The 21,232-nt window shown below is 40.8% G+C and overlaps 1 protein-coding gene across 1 annotated transcript in view; it reads left to right on the top strand.

The window, feature by feature from the left end:
- The first annotated feature begins 1,373 nt into the window (after positions 1 to 1,373).
- grip1 (glutamate receptor interacting protein 1) overlaps positions 1,374 to 21,232 on the top strand; it is a 458,656-nt gene continuing 438,797 nt past the window's right edge. The window contains exon 1 of the mRNA XM_043709637.1: positions 1,374 to 1,445. Within this exon, the coding sequence (XP_043565572.1) occupies positions 1,391 to 1,445 (55 nt within the window). The 5' untranslated portion in view covers positions 1,374 to 1,390. The remainder of the gene's footprint in view (positions 1,446 to 21,232) is intronic.

The raw sequence follows: 21,232 nt of genomic DNA on the forward strand, positions 1-21,232 counted from the left end.
TCTTTTCCCTGGGGTCAGGGAGTCCAGATCTCGAGGGCATAGGTTTAGGGTGAGAGGGGAAAGATATAAAAGAGACCTAAGGGGCAACTTTTTCACGCAGAGGGTGGTACGTGTATGGAATGGGCTGCCAGAGGATGTGGTGGTGGCTGGGACAATTGCAACAATTAAAAGGCATTTGGATGGGTATATGAATAGGAAGGGTTTTGAGGGATATGGGCTGGGTGCTGGCAGGTGGGACTAGATTTGGTTGGGATACCTGGTCGGCGTGGACGAGTCGGACCGAAGGGTCTGTTTCTATGCTGTACATCTCTATGACTCTGGGTCAGTACTTGATGGAGTTCAGAAGGATGAGGGGGAAATCTAATTGAAACTTATTGAATTCTGAATGGCCTGTTCAGAGTGCATGTTGAGAAGATGTTTCCATTTGTAGGAGTGACTAGCACAGCCTTACCGTAAAAGGGAAGACAATGGAGCTAAGGAAAAACTGCTTCAGCCAGAGAGTGGTGAATCTATGGAATTCAATGCCACAGAAGGCTGTGGAGGCCTGGTCATTGAGTATTTTTAAGACTGAGATAGATTGGTTCTTGATTGCCAAGGGGATGTAGGGTAATGGGGAAGAGTGGGGTTGAGAAACGTTAGCCATGATTGAATGGTGGAGCAGACTGGGTGGGCTGAATGGCCTAATTTCTGCTCTTATGTCAATGGTCTTATTGTGCTCAATGGTAAGGTGTGTGAATATTGCATTGTAGCTGGGATGGCAAATATTGACTGTGATAATATTTGTCTAGTGACTCTGGGCGCAGCCGGGGTGCCATTGTAATTAAATAAGAAAAGGCGAGAGTGCCAGTTAATATGAAGTTTGCTGTGCAGTTCCTAAACGATTACTACTCCAGTGACCGTTTCAACTCATGAATGGACTGCACCATTTTTCCTCAGTCTACTCAGAAGTTCGACTCGTCCATTTTTAATACATTACCAAAGGATTTTTGTTTCCACCTGAATTCACACTTGGAAGAATCTGGTCTGTACACGAGAAGGATTAAAAGCTGCATGTGTGTGTAAAAGAGAGAGGGGTTTCTTTTTATATATAAAAAAGGCCAGGTCTCAATATCCGTGTGTTCAGAAAATGTAACATTTGTATCCTGGTAAAGTGGGATTCCGAAGGTTGCTTCGCTTTTACTCTTCCCGTTAAAGTTTGCAAATCCTTTTAATCCGTGTGTGTGTGTGTGTCTGGCTGTGGTGAGTGGGGAGAGCCCCTTGCCTGGATAGCGAGGCCGCCGTTTAGCGGAGACCGCGCCGAGCTCACCGCCTCGCTCTCCCTCCCATCGACTGACAACGACGAAACTCCACAGCTCCTACTGCCAGCTTTTTGAATGAGTTCCATTAGAAGATGCCGGTCTGGAAGAAGAACATGCCTTCATGTCTGCAAGCTGACCACGACAGAGGTAAAAAAAAAGGCGTGGGGGGAGGGAGAGCTGGCTGGGAAAGAAAACCCGCTCATTGCATTTCACTCACACGTTCACTCGGCAGTCAGCTGAAGGCAGAGAGAACAAGGCGCTGCCAATCGCGATCTTTAACCACACACGTTACTTGTGCAGTTTGCTGCTAGCTACTCTTTGTAGTCTGGCGTTTCCTCTGCAAGACAAGCCCCTTTCACGGGAGATGTTCTTAAAGTTGCACCTAAACCTACCTCCCAAACAACTTAATTTTGCAAACACTAGTTTATAAACCCAGTCCTCCAGAGCCTGTGAGTGTGCATTTACTGCGTTCCTTATTTTGAAATGATTGTTCATTTGGCGTGCTGTGTTGTACATGGAGTCAATTTCCAGACAGCCAACCAGCAGCTGATAGGCATTGATTCCCCACCAGGCTAAATGACTGGGGACAGCCTCCTGAATGGTTATTGTGGCTACACCTGGTTACTTTGAATATTAAAGTGAATGGTGTTTTGTGGTTGGTGCATGTAACTGGGATGATTTTGTCGATATCTTTTCAAGTATTTAATGTTTACTGATGTTTTAGTCTAATTTCAGAGTTGCCGATTTGTTTCATTTTACTGTCTACCCGAGTATAAATGTAACATGTTTGCTTGATCTGTGCTGCTTACCGGGTAAAAACAAGGTCTGCAGATTCTAGAAACCAGAGTCTAGATTAGAGTGGTGCTGGAAAATCACAGCAGGTCAGGCAGAAGGGCTTTTGCCCCAAATGTCGATTTTCCTGTTCCTCGGATGCTGCCTGACCAGCTGTGCTTTTCCAGCACCACTCTAATCTAGACTGTGCTGCCTACCGGTATACTCTCAGTTACGAAAGAATAGAATGGATGCCACTGCTGGGAATCCTTTAGCAGATGAAAGGTTACTGTCGGTGTTCGTCTTGCTTCCAATGAACTGAAATTTCTTGAGGGGGCGGAATTGAGAAGTTACGTTTGACTTTCGCCTGTTCCTATGTAAATTTCTCGTGTCAAGTTACGCTTAAATTCTCTCTAATTAGCCTACGCCGGAGAAACAAAACAGCGTCATTATAGCCCAACATCGCTAATAGGAAATAAATCAAGTTAAATTAAAGCACATTTGCTGCAAATGATGTTTTAAAAGTGAATACTATTTTCTTAATTAAATGAAATGCTTGAGTATTAAATTAAATAATTGACTAATTAAGTACCAAAACATCTGCTTTGATTAGTTTTCGAAGTCCCCAAATCATCACTTCAGAAGATTGCCCAGTTGGATAAAATGAATAATGGGAAACCGGAGATTTTACATACACAGATGTGTATTTATGTAGCACCTTTTTGTGTAATCTTCTTTTCTAAAGTGCTTCACATGAACATAACAAAGCAAGATTAGCTATGGAGCCATGTAAGATGAGGAATAGGACAAATGATCTAAAGCTTGCTCAGAATGTTTATAGAACATCTTGAAGGAAGAACAAGATTAGATTCCCTACAGTGTGAAAACAGGCCCTTCGCCCCAACCAGTCCACACCAACACACTGAAGAGTAACCCACCCAGACCTGTTTCCCTCTGACTAAGGCACCTAATGCTATGGGCAATTTAGCAAGGCCAATTCACCTGCCCTGTACATATTTGGATGGCGTTCTCTTCTCTATCTACTTCATACAAAGCATGTTTCTATGGCTATTTTCATCTAGAATAGATCACCAGCTCTGTTGCCAAACGTTGTAGCTTACTCTGCATCAAACACTCCCACCACATTGTGGAAGCACCTTCAGGGGTCATCAAACAGGAATGAACTCTGGAACTTCTGGCTCCAAGGCAAAGACACTACCCACTCCACCACCAGATATTTTAGGGAGCAAAATAAAATAGGGATGCTGAAGAAGCTGGGAGTTGGGGATTAGAGGGGTTCACAAAGTGATGGGGAGTAACAGGACCAAGAGGGATTTGAAAACAGGAATGCTAATTTTAAACTGGAGTGGTGCAGGTCTGTGAGCAACGAGATGGTAGGTGAACAGGACTTAGTGTAAGCAAAGACAGAGTCAAGAGTGTTTTGGATGATTTTAACTTTATGATGATTAGGATATGAGGGCCAGGAATAATGACTTATAACCATTTAGATGTAATTTCACAAATCTCAAGTGCAAACAAAAGGCTTCAGTGATTTATGTTTTGAAATATCTTCTATGTATAAAAGCTAAATCCCAGGATCAAACCAAGCAATGCTTTGTCTGTAGTGGTTATATTTTTCAATATTGCTATAAAGCGTACCATAATTGTTTGCAGAGAACTGCTTTACTTAAAAACAAATCATCCAGCAAGTCATTATTTTGATTCTTTAATTTGGGTTATTGATTTTCATTTAGCTACCATTATTTGTTTACCATGTTATGGGCAAAATAGAACAGTTTCCAACTTTTCAACAAGCTATCAGTAACTTTGTTGTCTGATCTGTATTTTTAATAATATCCCCAAATGTTTTATATACTATTTATAACCTTTTGTAGAGGTGGATAGCTTTTAAAAACAAAAACTTGGTTAACAGTTAAAAGGATAATGAAGAACTTCATGTTATAAGACTTGTACTGTAACAAAAGACTCAACTCTGTTACCTACCTTTGTAGGTAACTTGTACTTTAAAACAGAAAATGTGATGTCTCCTTTTAGTATCACTGAAAACGCATTTCATATATTTTACACTGTTCTTTTACATCAATAGTCAATTCTTCAAGAACCAGTCCAAAGTGACACTCTCGCTCTAAAGGGAGCTTTTAATTTCTCAGCCTAGGAACTTTTTAAATCCAGACTATTTATTCATCACAGTGAGGATCTTCCCTCCCCAAAAGGACTTTCTCAGTTGAAAGTTAGCTGAATTTTCTGGCCTGGTTTTAACCCACATAGGATCAATCTTATTAATCTGAGTGTGAATATTCCTGTTTGGTGAGGCACTGTGTTTTGCAGCCTATGGCTACTCTCCCTTTCTCTGATCCTGGCAGACTAACTTCTAATGTGAGTTTTCTAATATCGCAGAATCTTCCCATCTCCATGGCAATGTGAATCAGTTGAGCATTGTACTTGGGTTGAAATGCTAGGTTGATTAGCTGTCCTCAAGACCGCAACTCTGTAATATCTTGTAAATAAATGTACAATTCAAAACAAAACTGTTTACAACCCTGGCATTCTCAAAATGATTTTGGAGACTGTTGGTATATCCACTGTTAATAGTTGAGCTGCTGCCATTGTCGTAAACTATAAACACTTCACCTTCTTCCATGCAAATCGATAATTTGGAGCACATTAATCTCTAACAATCACCTAGGCTTGCATGCAGGTTGCCTTCAAAACAGCTGACATGATTTGCTTTGTTTTACCTTTTTTTAAAGTTAAAGAAACAGTTCCAAAATAATCTTTTAAATCCCATAATTGTAACGACATGATGGGGAAAAAATATAAAGCTATTATGTTTTCTAATCCCCAACACATTCGCTTGTACCTGATTTTAGAAATGCTTACTTGAATACATTATTCACTTCTGCAGACATCTCAGCCAAAATATTGCCTTGTGATGTCACAAGTAAATGCATATTAAATGTTACCAGTGTATTTTTGATTAGAATGAGAAGGCACAGCTGTTAAGTTTTAAGGATCACATATCTGCATTCCGAACACGCTCATAAGATAACAAATGACTAAATGCAACTGAGTTTAGTAGCAAGGGCTTTCATTTGTCTCTATTAAACTTTGAACACACTCACCGTTTTCCTATTCAGCTATTAGTTTGTTAATTACAAATGTTAATATTTTACAGTGAAATATGGTTTCCGATTGACGTTATTTGATTCCAGCAAAAGGAGTCAGCATGTTTAGTAGAATATGTGTAAGAGAAGTATTTTAAACCAGGAACTCTGACTTTTTGGACTAGAACAAACATGAATACACAATACATTATTCTTTCAGAAGTCATGAAATGCTTATTAATATTAAAATAGTTCCTAACTTGACTAACCTACAATTCAATAACCAAAGAAATCATGTATTAAGTAGCTCCAACAGCTGACATTTTTAAAGTTGACTATTATTTATGAGCAGGCACATCATCCAAAAAGAACTGTTTACTCTCAAAAATTCAGTTCATTAGCATTCAAAGGACTATGGTGTCGACCAGTTTTGAGTCCCGTCAATTTTTTTCTCAAATGTGCTTGCTGGGTAGGTTTTGACTTTTACCAAATTTATCCCAAAACAACAGGTAAATCATTAGAAATTAAAGCACCTCTTTGTGACAAAGGTCACTATAAGCACTTACCATTAAGTGACAATCAATCGTCACGTTATTTTCAGAAACTTAAACTGAAATTGCTGGGAAAAACTCAGCAGATTTGGCAGCATCTGTGGTGAGAAATCAGAGTTAATGTTGCGGGTTCAGTGACCCTTCCTCTGGACATTTGTTTTGTATTGATTGCCGAATAAGTTTACGGGAGGTAGGTCAGAACTATTTTCTGACCTATATGGGTATCTACCCAGCTTATCTTTCATTCGGTTTAGTCTTGTAGTCACTGTTAATCGCAATTGATTTTGCTAAGCATAAATTCAAATAGGGCTTAAGACATTAAAAAAAGTGCATAAAGTTACACATATCCTGAACCTGCATAAAAATGGAAAATTCTTTGTCCTTGTTTGGTGGTTGGTGGCTGGTGGGCCAATGGCTGCTGGGAGAAGATTGTCTGAACAAACTTAATAGAGATTCAGATAAAAGGTTGGGAAAATTTTGGTGTATTGTGAAAGCAGGAATTTGTGATTCATTTATGTTTGAATTTCTTTAACCTATGCTGGAGTTCACAATGCGTGGAAGGGTTGCTTATTGGAGCAAGAAATTCTAGGCCAAGATGCCTTGTTGCTCCATAACTTTGGTACTTTATATAATTAAATGAATTAAGCATGTTGCTTTAGCTGTTAGTACGCAACTCTCCTAACAAATCCATGGAAATTAAGTCCATGTTCAAAAAAGTTAATGATTTGTTTGGAGTGTAAGGGTAAATACAAGAAATTAAAGTAGGGAGAGAGGTTCAATGGTTTTGAACATCAATAATTATTATGTCAGGAATTTCATTGTATGTGATGAATAAACATATTAGCAGCCTCCATTATTGCAGAATTGTAGAGAGTAAGCATTTGTGAAAATAATGGGGTCTGGGTGGCTCAGTGGTTTTATTAGAGTGGGTGATGGAATCTTGCAGCACTGGCACGATCCTTGTTCAAATTCAGTCTTTCCTGGTTAGTTGATTTCAGCCAGGGCAGCAGAGGGCACTATGGTTCATATTTGGATATTAATTGAGAAAAGAGAGACAATTCTGCGCTATTCTTGCCATCTCCAGTCCTCCCCATGTACAAGAACATTAAATTGTTTATCAAGTGAAGACCGAGGTACTGTTAATGACAAATAATTGTTTATTTTCAGGATTGTTTAAGGTTCAATACATTTGCAAAAATCTACAGGACCATTAAATTCTGAATTCTGTTGGAACCTAATGCTGTTTAACAATGACATTCACTATCTAATATTTAGATGATAGTAAATATTTTCTCTACAAAAGCAGTTAACTGCTTCTTGGAGATTTTCAACCAACTTCAACTCCGCATTGCAGTTTTCATTTTATATACTTTTTTGAAAGAAGATTTATTAAGAAACAAACCTATAAAAATACAAAAATACAGAAAAATAGAAATGTCACACTATTATATTACAGCAATATTAATAAAAAACTACCTGCTACTCATATTTACTTAACTCTAATTAAAATAAACTTGAATTAAATAAAATAGAATTAAATTAAATTACAACCAAATTAAATTACATCACTGCACTTGCTGCACCTCCACCAAAGCTCCCATCCACGGGAGCAACAGTTATTATACCCGTAGTCACTAGGCCTACCGGTCCCCAGACCATCACAAACGGCCCTTATGGCTACATAAAGGCCCGAATCAGCACCGCCGATAGGTCCGTGTCTACGTAATTTAGAAATGGCCGCCATGTCTTATAAAATTGCTCTGTTCCATGCTGCACTATATTAGTCAGATAATCTTGGGGAACGTACTCCATCACAAGTCTGCACCACCCCAAAGGTCTGGGTTTTTTTCTGATATCCAGTTCATTAGGATGTTCTGAAAAATGTGTTGCTGGAAAAGCGCAGCAGGTCAGGCAGCATCCAAGGAGCAGGAGAATCGACGTTTCGGGCATAAGCCCTTCTTCAGGAATGAGGAGGGTGTGCCAAGCGGGCTGAGATAAAAGGTAGGGAGGAGGGTCTTGGGGGAGGGGCGTTGGGAATGCGATAGGTGGAAGGAGGTTAAGGTGAGGGTGATAGGCCGGAGAGGGGGTGGGGGCGGAGGCGGAGAGGTCAGGATGAAGATTGCAGGTCAAGAAGGCGGTGCTGAGTCCGAGGGTTGGGATTGAGATAAGGTGGGGGGAGGGGAAATGAGGAAGCTGGAGAAATCTGCATTCATCGCTTGTGGTTGGAGGGTTCCTCGGCGGAAGATGAGGCGCTCTTCCTCCAGGCGTTGTGTGGCCAGGGTCTGGCGATGGAGGAATCCAAGGTCCTGCATGTCCTGGGTGGAGTGGGAGGGGGAGTTAAAGTGTTCAGCCACAGGGCGGTTGGGTTTGTTGGAGCGGGTGTTCCAGAGGTGTTCTCTGAAAGGTTCTGCAAGTAGGCGGCCTGTCTCCCCAATATAGAGGAGGCTACATCGGGTGCAGCGGATGCAGTAAATGATGTGTGGGAAGGTACAGGTGAATTTGTAACGGATATGGAAGGATCCCATGGGGCCTTGGAGGGAAGTGAGGGGAGAGGTGTGGGTGCAAGTTTTGCATTTCTTGCGGTTGCGGGGGAAGGTGCCGGGAGTGGAGGTTGGGTTGGTCGGGGATGTGGACCTGACAAGGGAGTCGCGGGGGAATGGTCTTTCCGGAACGCTGATACGGGAGGGGAGGGAAATATATCCTTGGTGGTGGGGTCAGTTTGGAGGTCCATGAGACGATTTAAAGTCTCCTTCTACAATCGTGCAGCACACCCCAAGAGCCATTAATTGAGATACTGCGTCAACTAAACATTTGAGAGGATGCGCCGGAGGACAGTAAATGCTCAGGATGCCACACTCCTCTCCGTGTATCAGAGCCTTGAGAATGATGAACAGTCCATATTCATCCTTGATTTGATCTATCACCTGAAATGGGAGGTTCCTTTGTACCAGTCTGGCCACTCCACTGCTTTTGAAATTGAAGGAGGAGAAGAATACTCTCTCGTATCCCTCCTGCTGTAACTTCAGATGTTCCCTATCAGATACATGTGTCTCTTGAAGCAGAGCAATGTTGACCCTTTCCTCCTTAAGGTTTGAGAGCACCTTTTTCCTTTTAATGGGGGAATGGCTCCCCTTTATATTCCAGATGGACCACCTGAACAGATTGCTAGCCATGACCGCACACTACAGCCCACAGTTCCCCAAGAGGAAGAAACCCATTCAATATGCAGCGAGTGGCAAAAAACACAGACCTTATAAAATCCAAAAACTATTCCTATAAACGCTAAACTAATCAACTAACCACTACTCCTAACTTAAACAAATAAACACTTAAACCACAAATCCTGAGAGATCTCCCTTGCCTTGCGTATAAGGGGCATTCACTCCCACGCTTATAACCATCCTGGCACCTTCCAGTTAAGGCCATTGCCCAAACCCAGGCGATGGGGAAAAAAAATGTTATTTACACTCATGAAAGTTAATAATGGATACTTCCCCTCCATATCTCAACCCCATAAATTTTTACACCAACGCATTCACCACTTCTCACTCAGGAAAAAAAAGAACAGTAACATAACAGTTAATTACCAAAAGGATACAATGTTAATCAAACCAAATTTAGAACAAAGAAAGAGAAGATAAAAAAAAATAAGCCATTGTCTGCAAACATCTTTTCCTCTTTACCCCTCAGCTCAAGTCAATAATTTCAGAGAATTCACAAATTTTCTGGCAAGTCAAAGTTATGGACCGAATACAAGATGATTAGGGGTTTAGATAGGGTCGACAGTGAGAATCTTTTTCCACGTATGGAGTCAGCTATTACAAGGGGGCATAGCTTTAAATTAAGGGGGGGTAGGTATAGGACAGATGTTAGGGGTAGATTCTTTACTCAGCGAGTCGTGAGTTCATGGAATGCCCTGCCAGTAGCAGTGGTGGACTCTCCTTCATTATGGGCATTTAAACGTGCATTGGATAGGCATATGGAGGATAGTGGGCTAGTGTAGGTTAGGTGGGCTTGGATCGGCGCAACATCGAGGGCCAAAGGGCCTGTACTGCGCTGTATTCTTCTATGTTCTATGTTCCCCCATAATTCAAACATGGTATTGTTAGGTACCTCAGAAGATTGAATATTCAAGTCTCTTAATTTTTTCTTGACATCATCAAAAGACTTCCTATTCTTAGTTAGGGTCCCAGAAAAATCCTGGAAAAAACATTATTTTCAAACCTTTACAAACTAGAGCCTGTGAATCCCTTCCCAGTCTTCTGGATGTTTCCATTATTAACTACTTCACTTATAGTGCTGGAGTCGCATTAGGACCGGGCGAGGGCACTTACCTGACCCGGACCCGGACCTAAGCACCGCGATCCGGTGGGCTCGCTTCACACTCACCCGGCCTGACTCGATCTCCAGCCCCAGCAACTCCGGGAGCCATTTCTCAAGGAACTCAGCCTGATTCTCGCCTTTCTCACGCTCCAGAAGACCAACCAAACCTAAGTTTTTTTTTTTCTCTCTGACCTTGATTTGGAGGTCGTCGACCTGCTCCAGCAAGGCCCGAACCTGGCCTTCCGAGGTTTGGATCCATCCCTCTGAGTTCTCCGTTACCGCGGTCTTTTGCTTGACCGTTTCCACTCGGCGATCCAATGCCTGTACCTCCTGCTCGTACTTTGTCAGCATGGCAGTAATCGGTTCCAGTGCTGTTTTGATTTTTTTTGCACAGAGTTTTGCAAACTCTGAGTAGGTGCTGCTGCTCCACAAAGCTCAAAGGTGCCACCATGGGAGTCAAAGCAGTGATTGCAGGTGTGCCCGACACAGTAGGGGAGTGCCCCGCTGCTGCACTTCCCTCGCTCCTTTTCCTTTATTCGTCTTCATCTTGACTCCAGAACCTCCAAATCCAAATTTTAAAAGGTTCTTGGTGTTCTGCCTGCTTTATACTGAATTTTTTTCATGGGTTGCTAATTGGGTGGGGGAGAAGGCAGAGGGAGTAGGAGCCCACCTTTCCTAGGGCATGGCACAGAGCCCAACCCAGACTTTTCAGACTGCTTTCATCCCGAATATCTCTCATTTTTCACTTAATATGCCATGCTATATTTTCTGAACGTTTTTTTTAAATCATTTTAAATCATTGTCTTAATAGGTCTGTTTGTGCTGCATGAATCTTTCAGTCCAACTCATCTGTGCTGATCAAGTTTCCCAAACTAAACTACTCTGACTTACCTGCATTGGCCCATATCACTCTAAACCTTTCCTATTCACCTACCTGTACAATTGTCTTTTAAGTGTAACTACATGGACCTACCACTTCCTCTGGCAGTTCATTCTGTACACGAACTACCCTCTGTGTGAAAATGTTACATCTCAGATCCCTTTTTAAATCTTTCTCCCTATTATACGCCCTATTTTTGAACTCCTCCAATAGACCTTTTACTATTTAACTTATCTGTGCTTTCTCATGATTTTTGTAAACTTCTATAAGGCCCTCAACCTTCTGCACTCTAGTGTAAAAAAAGTTCAAGCCTGTCCCTATAATTGAAAACCTCCAGTCCTGGCAACATCCTGATAAATCTTTTCTGAATCCTCTCCAATTTAATAATTGCTTTCCTACTGCAGAGTGACCAGAATTGTATACAGTACTTCAAAAGTGGCCTTACCATATGGTGGCACAATGGCTCAGTGGTTAGCACTGCTGCCTCACAGCGCCAGAGACCCGAGTTCAATTCCAGCCCCTGGTGATTGTGTGTGGAGTTGCATGGGTTTCCTTGGTTTCCTCCCACAATCCAAAGATGTGCAGGTTATGTGAGTTGACCATGCTAAATTGTCCATAGTGTTTAGGGATGTGTAGGTTAGGTGCATTAGTTAGGGGTAAGTATAGGATAATAGGGTAGAGGAATGGGTCTTGGTGGATTATTCTTCGGTGGGTCGATGTGGACTTGTTGGATCGAATGACCTGTTTCTACACTGTACCCAAGGCTCTATCATTAACTGTATAAGTTCTGTACTTGTTTGTTTGTCCAAAACTCAAATTAAACCCCAGCCGCCTCTCCTAAGCCCATTGGCCCAATTGATCAAGATACCTTTGTGATCTCAGTAACCTTCTTCATCGTCTACTATACCATCAACTTTGGTGTCATCTGCAAACTTATTCAACATGCCTCCTAAATTCTCATCCAAGTCAGTTATATAAATGACAAACAAAAGTGGGCCCAGCGCCAATCCCTGCAGAACACCTCTGGTCACAACCCTCCACCACTCTGTCTCCTACTGTCAAGCCAATTTTGTATCCAATACAACGTTCAGATCATAGACTGAATGGTTTGAAATTTCTGTAGAAGGTTTCACCAAATTATCAAATTCTACTCCCCTCCCACCCCTCTGGACACCACCAATAAAACCTTGTGGAAGAACAAAACCTTTTCACAAGCCAGTTCTACACTCAGGGCTTTGACCATTAGGCCCTGAGGCCATAGGATGAAGAAACCCTGTTAATTTTTACAGTTCGATCCCTGCTGTAATGATGAGGTGGTGCACAGTCAGATCCTAGAAGCCACTCACTGACTCAGGGATTCATCTGTCTGAAAGTCAGGCTGCAGGACCACAGCCTGCAGTTTCTGCACCTTCTAATCACTGAACACCTCCCCACTGAACCCCCAGAGGCAAGAGTGAAATCCCAGTCAAACTGAACACATCTCTCTCACCATCCCTCTCTCTGTCTCTTTTGACTCTGTTCTTAGCTCTCCCTTGTTCTGACTCTCTCACTGTCTCTGTTCCTGTCTTCTCTGAATCTGTGATCCTCTCTCTCTCTTTCTCACATACACTCTCGTGCTCTTTTCCGTCTTCCTCTGTCTGTCTCCTTAAATTTCACTTCTTTTAGTCTTTTATTGTTTTTTTCTGTATTGTAATATTTGCATTTGCTTTTTGTTGAGAAAAAATAACGATTTCAGGGGGTCAATTTTGATGTTTTGCGAGCTTTGAACGGTTGTTTGAGCTCAATCTTTTATGATATGTTTATAAACGTAGCTTTAATCTTGGATTCAGTTAATATAATTTGTTGGTGAGCTTTACTGGAAAGATTTCAGTTTTCAAGTTGTCATGGTGGGGAGAAATGATGGTAAGGAAGGAGATGATGCAGAGCTGATAAAAGTTCAGACACAATAGTCCATGTGCATGCGATTACATTTGGGGTTGACTCTGCCAATAATCTTCACGAATCACTTATGATTTCATGCTATTTAACCTTCTAATTTTTGTTTGGAATGATTGAGGAGAAAGAGGAGAATCTAACTGGTATAATTGCAATTAGAAGAGTGTTCCAATTAAGAGGATGTACAAATCGATGAAAAGAACTGGGGTTAATTAAAAGACTCCAAAGAATGGTGAATTGAAATGTAAAGGAGTGGTTGCGTTAAACTTCTAGATAGGATGTCTGATCACTTGGGAAGAAGCTATAGGTTAATTTCCAACAGCAAAGTAACACGTAGCCTCAAATGGTACAGAGGAGATTTTAAACTATTCAACCATCTTAAGAGGTGAGCAACTAAATAGGCAGTATATTCTTGGTGAACTTTTATAACCGTCAACATTGCATAAGCACAAATGCTGATCCCAGTGATTTGTCTGAGAAGCCCAATGTTTGTCCATTAAATATTTCTATCTATTCTGAAAGGAAACCTTGAGAATTCAACTCTTTTTTTTTCTGGAAAAATTGCAAAACAATTCCTAGCTCCTCATGGGATGTAAGAGGCGTACTCTCTATCTATCACCTGTCAAAGAACAGACTAACATCTTGAATAAAACTAGCTGCATATCTTCTGAATTGAAATCTATGACAGAAATGTCTATTTGAGTACATTTCAGGCTTTTAAAACATCTGGGACCATGAAATAAAAAAAGCCTAATATGATGATTGGTTTGGTAAATTTACCTATGTCATTGTGAAAGTTGCCATTTTTTCGACATTATGGGATGAAATTGTGTTTACCAGCAGTATAACAGATGCTGCTAATAAATGGCTCTTCCAGTGGAAAAGAGCTTGATGGTAATCAGTGAAATCACTGCTCCAACTTCTCAGTTCAATAAAATCAAAAGTGAAAATATTGTTGTCTCATATGTTTTATGATCTTCCTTAAAACTTACCTCTTTGATCAGACTTTTACTCATGTTCTTATATTTTCATGTGAATCAGCATCAAATTTTCTCTGAAAATATTCCTGTGAAATGCCTTGGGATTTTTTAAAACAACATTAAAGGTGCCAAGTAAGAAGTTGTTTACCACGATAATTTACATGTGGGAATTTCAGGGGCAGAGACCTAAACATAATTGTGTAAAATTGATAAATAGCTGTTGTCTAGCGACCAAATCAGTTCACCAGAATTTATAGTGAATATAAAAATTTCCACAGGATACAGTTTGGTTGTCATTTTTAACTGTGGTATTGGAAAGGAAGAAATCTGTAGTTTAGAAAATATGAAAAAAGTTATAGCTACTTCATAAATCTTTATTTAAATTCCTCTAGTCAATGTTTTATTTCTGTTGACAATATTACACACAACCTGGGCTTGAGGTTAAGAAATACTGATCTCTGTTGCATCATATTAGTGCTCTTCAACGAGCTTTATTGCCTTCTATAATTTTCAGGGCTTGAAACCTCTTGTGTCTTATCTTTCAAACTGTCTGGTGTTTCTGTTCCAGCTGCACTCTGATGCTGTCTCATCTACTTTCAAGATCATTATGACATTTTATTGTGATGCAAAGTAGATTTTAATTTTGATTGTCAAGCCTGTAATTAGGTTGGTAAGTGACAGCCTGAGTATTTTCGCAGTATCATAAGCAACTCTTGAAATAGACTGCCACCATAATAGTGCAATGCAATGGTTTTGTAATACATGATCAATATATGGTAATGGTATTACCCTTTTTTAATATATCCTAAGTTAGAGCAACCAAAAGGCAATTTGATTTAGCCTTTCATGCAGTTCCACTTTTAGCAGCAATGGTTATTTCTAAATGAGCACAGTGCAAGCATTTTACTGTAGTGTTCGAATTGACATATGGACTCTATTTACGCATTATTTCAAAATGATTTTTTTCCTGCATGATTTCTTATCAGTCTTGAAAACCTCTTTACCAGAATGGTCTGCAATTATTTCTATATGGAAAATAAGTAGTATAATTACACATCTTCACCACTATCTCACTTTCCTTCTTTTAATATAATCCTAAAAACCTACCTCTCTGACCATGTTTTTGGTCATCTGACTGAATATCAAATCATGTGGCTTAGTGTCATTCATTATAATGCTTCTGTGAAGCAGCTTAAATAATAATAAATGTTTTATGCATGTTTAAGTTGTTGTGATAAATGCAGATAAATTTGATAACATAGCTTTCATTGCAAAATCATCAACTTCAGAACTCTGTTTTAAATTTCTCTAAACTTGCCATAAATAAATGTGAACTTAATTGTTCAAGGAATATTTGATTTGAATCAAAAGAAATGCAGATGCTGTTAATCAGAAACAAAAACCGAAGTTGCTCAAAAAGCTCAGTGGGTTTGGCAGCATCCGTGAAGAGAAATCAGTTAACGTTTTAGGTCCAGTGATCCTTACTCAGACCTCATGTTATGCACGTGGACAGCATCTGCTCAGCAATGACCTGCTCCGTGACACCCAGTCTGGGTTCTACCAAGGTCACTCAGCTCCTGACCTCATTTTCGCCTTGGTTAAAATATGGACAAAGGAGCTGCATTCCAGAGTGCAGGTGAGAGTGATAGCCGTTGACATCAAGACTGTATTTGATAGCATGTGGCATCAGGAGCTTAAGCAAAACTGGAATGAATGGGATTTGGTGGGGACTGGGTTGGGGAATCCTCAGCTGGTTGGAGTCATACCTGGCACATAGTTGTGGTTATTGGAGGTCCGTAATCTCAGCTCCAGGACTTGCTCAGTGGAGTTGCCTAGGCACAAACATCTTCAGCTACTTCATCAATGATCATCCCTCTATCATAAGATCAGAAGTGGGGATGTTCACCGTTGTTTGCACAATTTTCAGCATCATTCACGACTTCTCAGACACTGAAGTAGTCCATCTTCAAATGCAAGATCTAGACAATATCCAGACTTGGACTGACAAGTAACATGCGTATCACACAAATGCCAGGCAGTGATTATCTCCAATAGGAGTAATTCTAACTACTGCCCATTGACATTCAGTGGTGTTATCATCATTGAATTCTGCACTATCAATATCTTGAGGGTTATCATTGACTAGGAACTCAACTGGACCAACCACAAAAATACCGTGGCTATGAAAGCAGATTGGAGGCCAGGAATTCTGCAGCAATTAACTCGTTTCCTGACTCCCCCAAAGCCTGTCCATCGTCTACAAGGCACAAGTCATGAATGTGATGGTGTACCCCACTACTTGCCTGGATGAATACGGCTCCAACAACACTCAAGAAGCTTGGCACCATTCAGGACAAAACAGCCACCTTGATTGGTACCATATCCACAAATATCCATTCTCTCCACCACTGACACTTAGCAGCAGCATGTACTACTTAGAAGGTGCACTGCAGGTATTCGCTCAAGATCCTTAGATAGCATTTTCTATCAGGAAGGACAAGAACAGCAGAGATGTTGGAATGCTACCACTTGTAACTCCCCCTCCAAGCCACTCACCATCCTAACTAAGAAAAATATTGTCATTCCTTCAGTGTGTCACTGGGTCAAAATCCTGAAATTCCCTCCTTACGTCATTGTGGGTCTACCTACAAGTGAATAAAATAAATTGAAGTGAATAGTATGGATGTTTGTAAGGAGAAGCAAGTGAAATAAGAGGAAATAATGGACCATAAAACATAGGAGCAGAAATCGGACCATTCAGCTCATCAAGTCTGCTGTGCCATTTCAATCATGGCTGATGAGTTTCTCAACCTCATTCTCCCTCTTTCTCCCCATAACCCTTGATCCCGTGGCAACCGAGAACCTATCTCCGTCTTAAATACATTCAATGACCTGGCCTCCACAGCCTTCTGTGGCAGTGAATTCCATAAATTCTCCACTCTCGCTGAAGAAGTTTCTCCTCCTCTCCATTTTAAGAGGTCTTCCCTTTACTCTAAGGCTGTGCCCTTGAGTCCTAGTCTCTACTACCAGTGGAAATATTTTCTCAACATCCACTCTGTCCAGGTCATTCCGTATTTAGGAGAGCGTGAGGACTGCAGATGCTGGAGATCAGAGTTGAAAAGTGTGGTACTGGAAAACACAGCAGGTCAGGCAGTATCTGAGGAGCAGGAGAATTGACATTTCAGGCAGATGCCCTTCATCAGGAATCTGTTTAATATACTGTATGTTTCAATCAGATCCCCCCCGCCCCGCCCCCCCAATTCTTCTCAACTCCATTGAGTATAGACCCAGAATCCTCGTATGTTAAGCTTTTCATTCCAGGGCTGGTGCATCCTTCCTGAGATATAGAGCCCAAAACAGTGCACAATTCTTTAAATGCTGTCTGACCAGCGCCTTTTAGAACCTTTGAAGTACATCCCTGCTTTTATATTCAAGTCCTCTCAAAATAACTGCCAACATTTCATTTGCCTTCCTAACTATTGACTCAACCTGCAAGTTTACTTTGAGAGAATCCTGGACTAGAGCTCTCAAGTCTCTTTGCACTTCAGACTTCTGAATTTTGGCTTCATTTTGAAAATATTCCATGCCTCTATTCTTCTTACCAAAGTGCATGACCTTACACTTTCCCATATTGTACTCCATCTGCCACTTTACCTACTCTCCTGACCTGCCGTATGTTTATATTTAAGTAGAGGGTTGGGTTTGTACATGCCATAAACATTAGTAGGGTCCACTGGGGCTACATTACCTTTTTTTATTCTCTCTGCTATCTATTATATGTAATATTATGACCAGCTTAGTTTACTTTTGATAACTAACTTTGTGAAGTTTAAAAGTATTGTCCACAAAATAATGACAGAAAGTGAATATTTTATCTCCCATAGTCTTGAAATTCTTTAAAGTACTGGAGACTTGCTCATTCATTTGTTTTCATCACTGACTTGGTGGGGCTGCTGCTCTAATCTTGCTGCTTCTCTGGCCTTTTTCAAGTTTCCAACTGTCAAATGTTGACAACACATCTGGTTTTCCTCCTTCTGTTTATACCTTCACTACTTCTGTTCAGTTGTCTGGACAAGGCTGGAACTTGTGTGCCTACTATCAGTCACTATGTAACTGAACTTAGAACCACTCCTGATTTTTGACCTTCTGCTTTTGATTTGCACATTGGCCTTTCTGTCCATTTCGGTTGATTCTGAGCATCCTCTGCCAGACTGACCTTTCCACATTCGGAGGTCATCTCTCCTGTGTTATAATGAGCACAGAATTGTTGAGAATCCTATGACATTCATGTTGCTTATGATGTGGAGGTGCCGGGGTTGGATTGGGATGGACAAAATCAGAAGTCACATGGCACCAAGTTAAGAAACCACAGGTTTATTTGAAATCAGAAGCTTTTGGAGTGCTTCTCCTTCATCAACTGATGAAGCAACAGCACTCTGAAAATTTGTGATTTCAAATAAACCTGTTGGACTATAACCTAGTGTTGTGTGATTTCTGACTTTATGAATATCTTAGAATACAGTGTGTTCAGTTGCAATAGGAGGTGTAATTTTTTTTTAAGACTTTTTAAAATAAATAAAATCAGGTCATGTAACTTCTTGAAAATATCAAAGAACCCTTGCAAATTCTTTTGATATGAGGCTCTGAGTCACTTAGTGTTTTACTGAAACAGTGTTTTGTGTGGGATTTCCAAACCAATTGTTTTTTTTTTGGTGCTGCTAAATAAGATGGTGGGTGTGGAAAGACTGAAAAGTTTGCTGATTACAGCCATGATTGGTAGCTACTCTACATCATGTTCGAAGCTATTCGTGAGCAACAACATATACGTCAACATTGGACTCTCGACCATTCTGTTCTGCTGTGCTCATGACAACGTGCAAGAGTTGCAGCCTGAAGAAAGTGAATGGTGGGGGGAGGACATCAACTTTGCAAATGTGGTCGGGCAGAGAATGCTCACAATTAGCCATATGCGCAGCAAGATTTGTTGAGAGGAGAACTTGGAAATAAATAGGAAAACTTACTATCTCGAGACACACAAACATATTTTACGTAAACTAAGAAAATGGATGTTTGTATGTACTGCAGAAATATACACACAAACATTTATTACACTCATGAAGCAAACATCAATAACTAATTATTTGCATGTGATAGGAGAATTTTTTTTTAGTTTCTATCCAATTAAGACATGGAGTGTTTATGGGAACGATGAAATATATAGATGGTCAATACTAATCTAATTCATGCTGCTACATTACTAATATCATTGCAATAGTACTTGATGTCACAAAAATGTAAGTAAGTATTTTGAACATTGATGTTTTTATTCAGCATCTGTTTCTAAACTTGTAGTAAATCTTGTCAAGATGACCTCCTTGCTTGATATCTGTTGAATGTGGTTGAAGAAAACTAACTTGTTCTTTTTAAAGAAAATATTACATCAATGGAAGCATCAAGGATTTAGAGAAGACTTTGTGTACCATTTTTTAAAAAAAAATTGAGATATGGCCATTAATGGTTAGGCCCATATTTATTGTCCATTCCTAATTGCCCATGCTTTTTAGAATTGCTTCTGTCTGTGTGATATCATCTCACATGAGAGCGTTCCAGGGATCTGATCCAGTTATCATGAATGAATGATGGCATAGTTCCAACTTGGAACTGTGTATCGCCTGGAGGAGAATATGCAGGTGGTGCTGCTCCAATCCCTTCCAGGTTGTAGAGATTGTTTGTTTGGACGATGCTTTTTAAGGACCTTCAGTGAGCTGTTGCAGTGCATGTGTATACATTGCTCCCACTGTGAATAGGTGGTGAAGGGAATGGATTTTGGAGGTGCTACATGGAGTTGCCTTCTCCCTGTGACGTGTTATTGGAGTTGCACTTGTCCAGGCTAGTGGAGAGCACTCTCACTCTTGACTTGTCGTCTTCTAGTTGGTGGATAGGCTTTCGGGAGTTGGGAGATGAGTGACTCACTGAAGAATTTCTAGCATCTTGAGTACAAATTATAAACATTAACAGCACAGAAAGAGTATATGAGTCAAAGAGTGTGGTGGTGGAAAAGCACAGCTGGTGAGGCAGTATCTGAGGAGCAGGAGAATCGATGTTTCAGGCATAAGCCCTTCATCAGGAATGAGGCTTGTGGGCCAAGGGGGCTGAGAGATAAATGGTGGAGGGGAAGATAACTGGGAAACTGATAGGTGGAGCTGAAAATGATAAGTCAGAGTGGAGGGTGGAGCAGATAGGTGTGAAGGAAGATAGACAGTTAGGACCTTTCAAGAGGGTGGTGCCAAGTTGGAAGGTTGGGACTGGGATAAGGTGGGGTGAGGGGAAACTGGTGAAATCTGCACTGGATTTCACATTGGTGGGGTCTGTTTGTCGGTGGTGGAAATGGCAGACCCACCACCAGAGATATATTTCTCTCCCCACCCCTATCTGTGTTTCAGAGAGACTATTCCCTCTGCAACTCTCTTATCAGGTCCAGGCCCAGTCCCAACCTTGCAACTCAGCACTGCCCTCTTGATGGTCCTAACTGTCCATCTTCCTTCCCACCTATCTGCTCCACCCTCCTCTCCAACCTCGCACTTTTAGTCCCACCTTCAGCAACCTATTACTTTTTCTCAGCTACCTTCCACCCCCTCCCATTTACCTCACAGCCCCCTTGCTCCACAAACCTCATTTGTGACGAAGGGCTTATGCCTGAAACGTCGATTCTCCAGCTCCTCTGATGCTGCCTGCCTGTTGTGCTTTTCCACCACCACACTCTCTACTCTGATTTCCAGCATCTGCAGTTCTCACTTTCTCCTGGAAGGAGTATATGTCACCGATCATGCCACTTGAAAAAGCGCTACCCTGGCCTAATCTTATTTTGTAACTCTTGGTCTTCAGCCTTTTAGATTATCTCTTATCAAGTGAATTCCTTTTCAAATGTATGGAGGTTCTTGCCTCTGTCATCCAGTCAATTATTTTTAAATGCTCATCAGAGATTTTCTCCTTAATTCCCCCCTAATTCTTGTACCAATTACTTTAAATCTATGAAACTTGTTATTGACTGCTTTGCCAAGGTAACTCCTGTGGATCCTTTATATCCACTCTTATTCTGGGCCCACATAATTTTACATCACTCGTTTCAAACACTCCTCATCCAGCACTGTTCCAAAGAACACCACCTATCCAACTTTTCTTCATCGCTAAAATTCTCCAATCTCTCTGTACCCTCTTTAATAATCTTTCATTTCACCTGACAACTAGAACACTCTGCAATACCTCTTGCAAATCTACATCTGTCTTCCTGTGTCAATCATTAGGCAAACTTGTATATCATCTGCAAACTTCTTAATATTCCCTGTGCACTTAAATGATATGTGAAATC

This window comes from Chiloscyllium plagiosum, chromosome 19 (assembly GCF_004010195.1).
Source record: "Chiloscyllium plagiosum isolate BGI_BamShark_2017 chromosome 19, ASM401019v2, whole genome shotgun sequence".
Lineage (NCBI taxonomy): Eukaryota > Metazoa > Chordata > Chondrichthyes > Orectolobiformes > Hemiscylliidae > Chiloscyllium > Chiloscyllium plagiosum.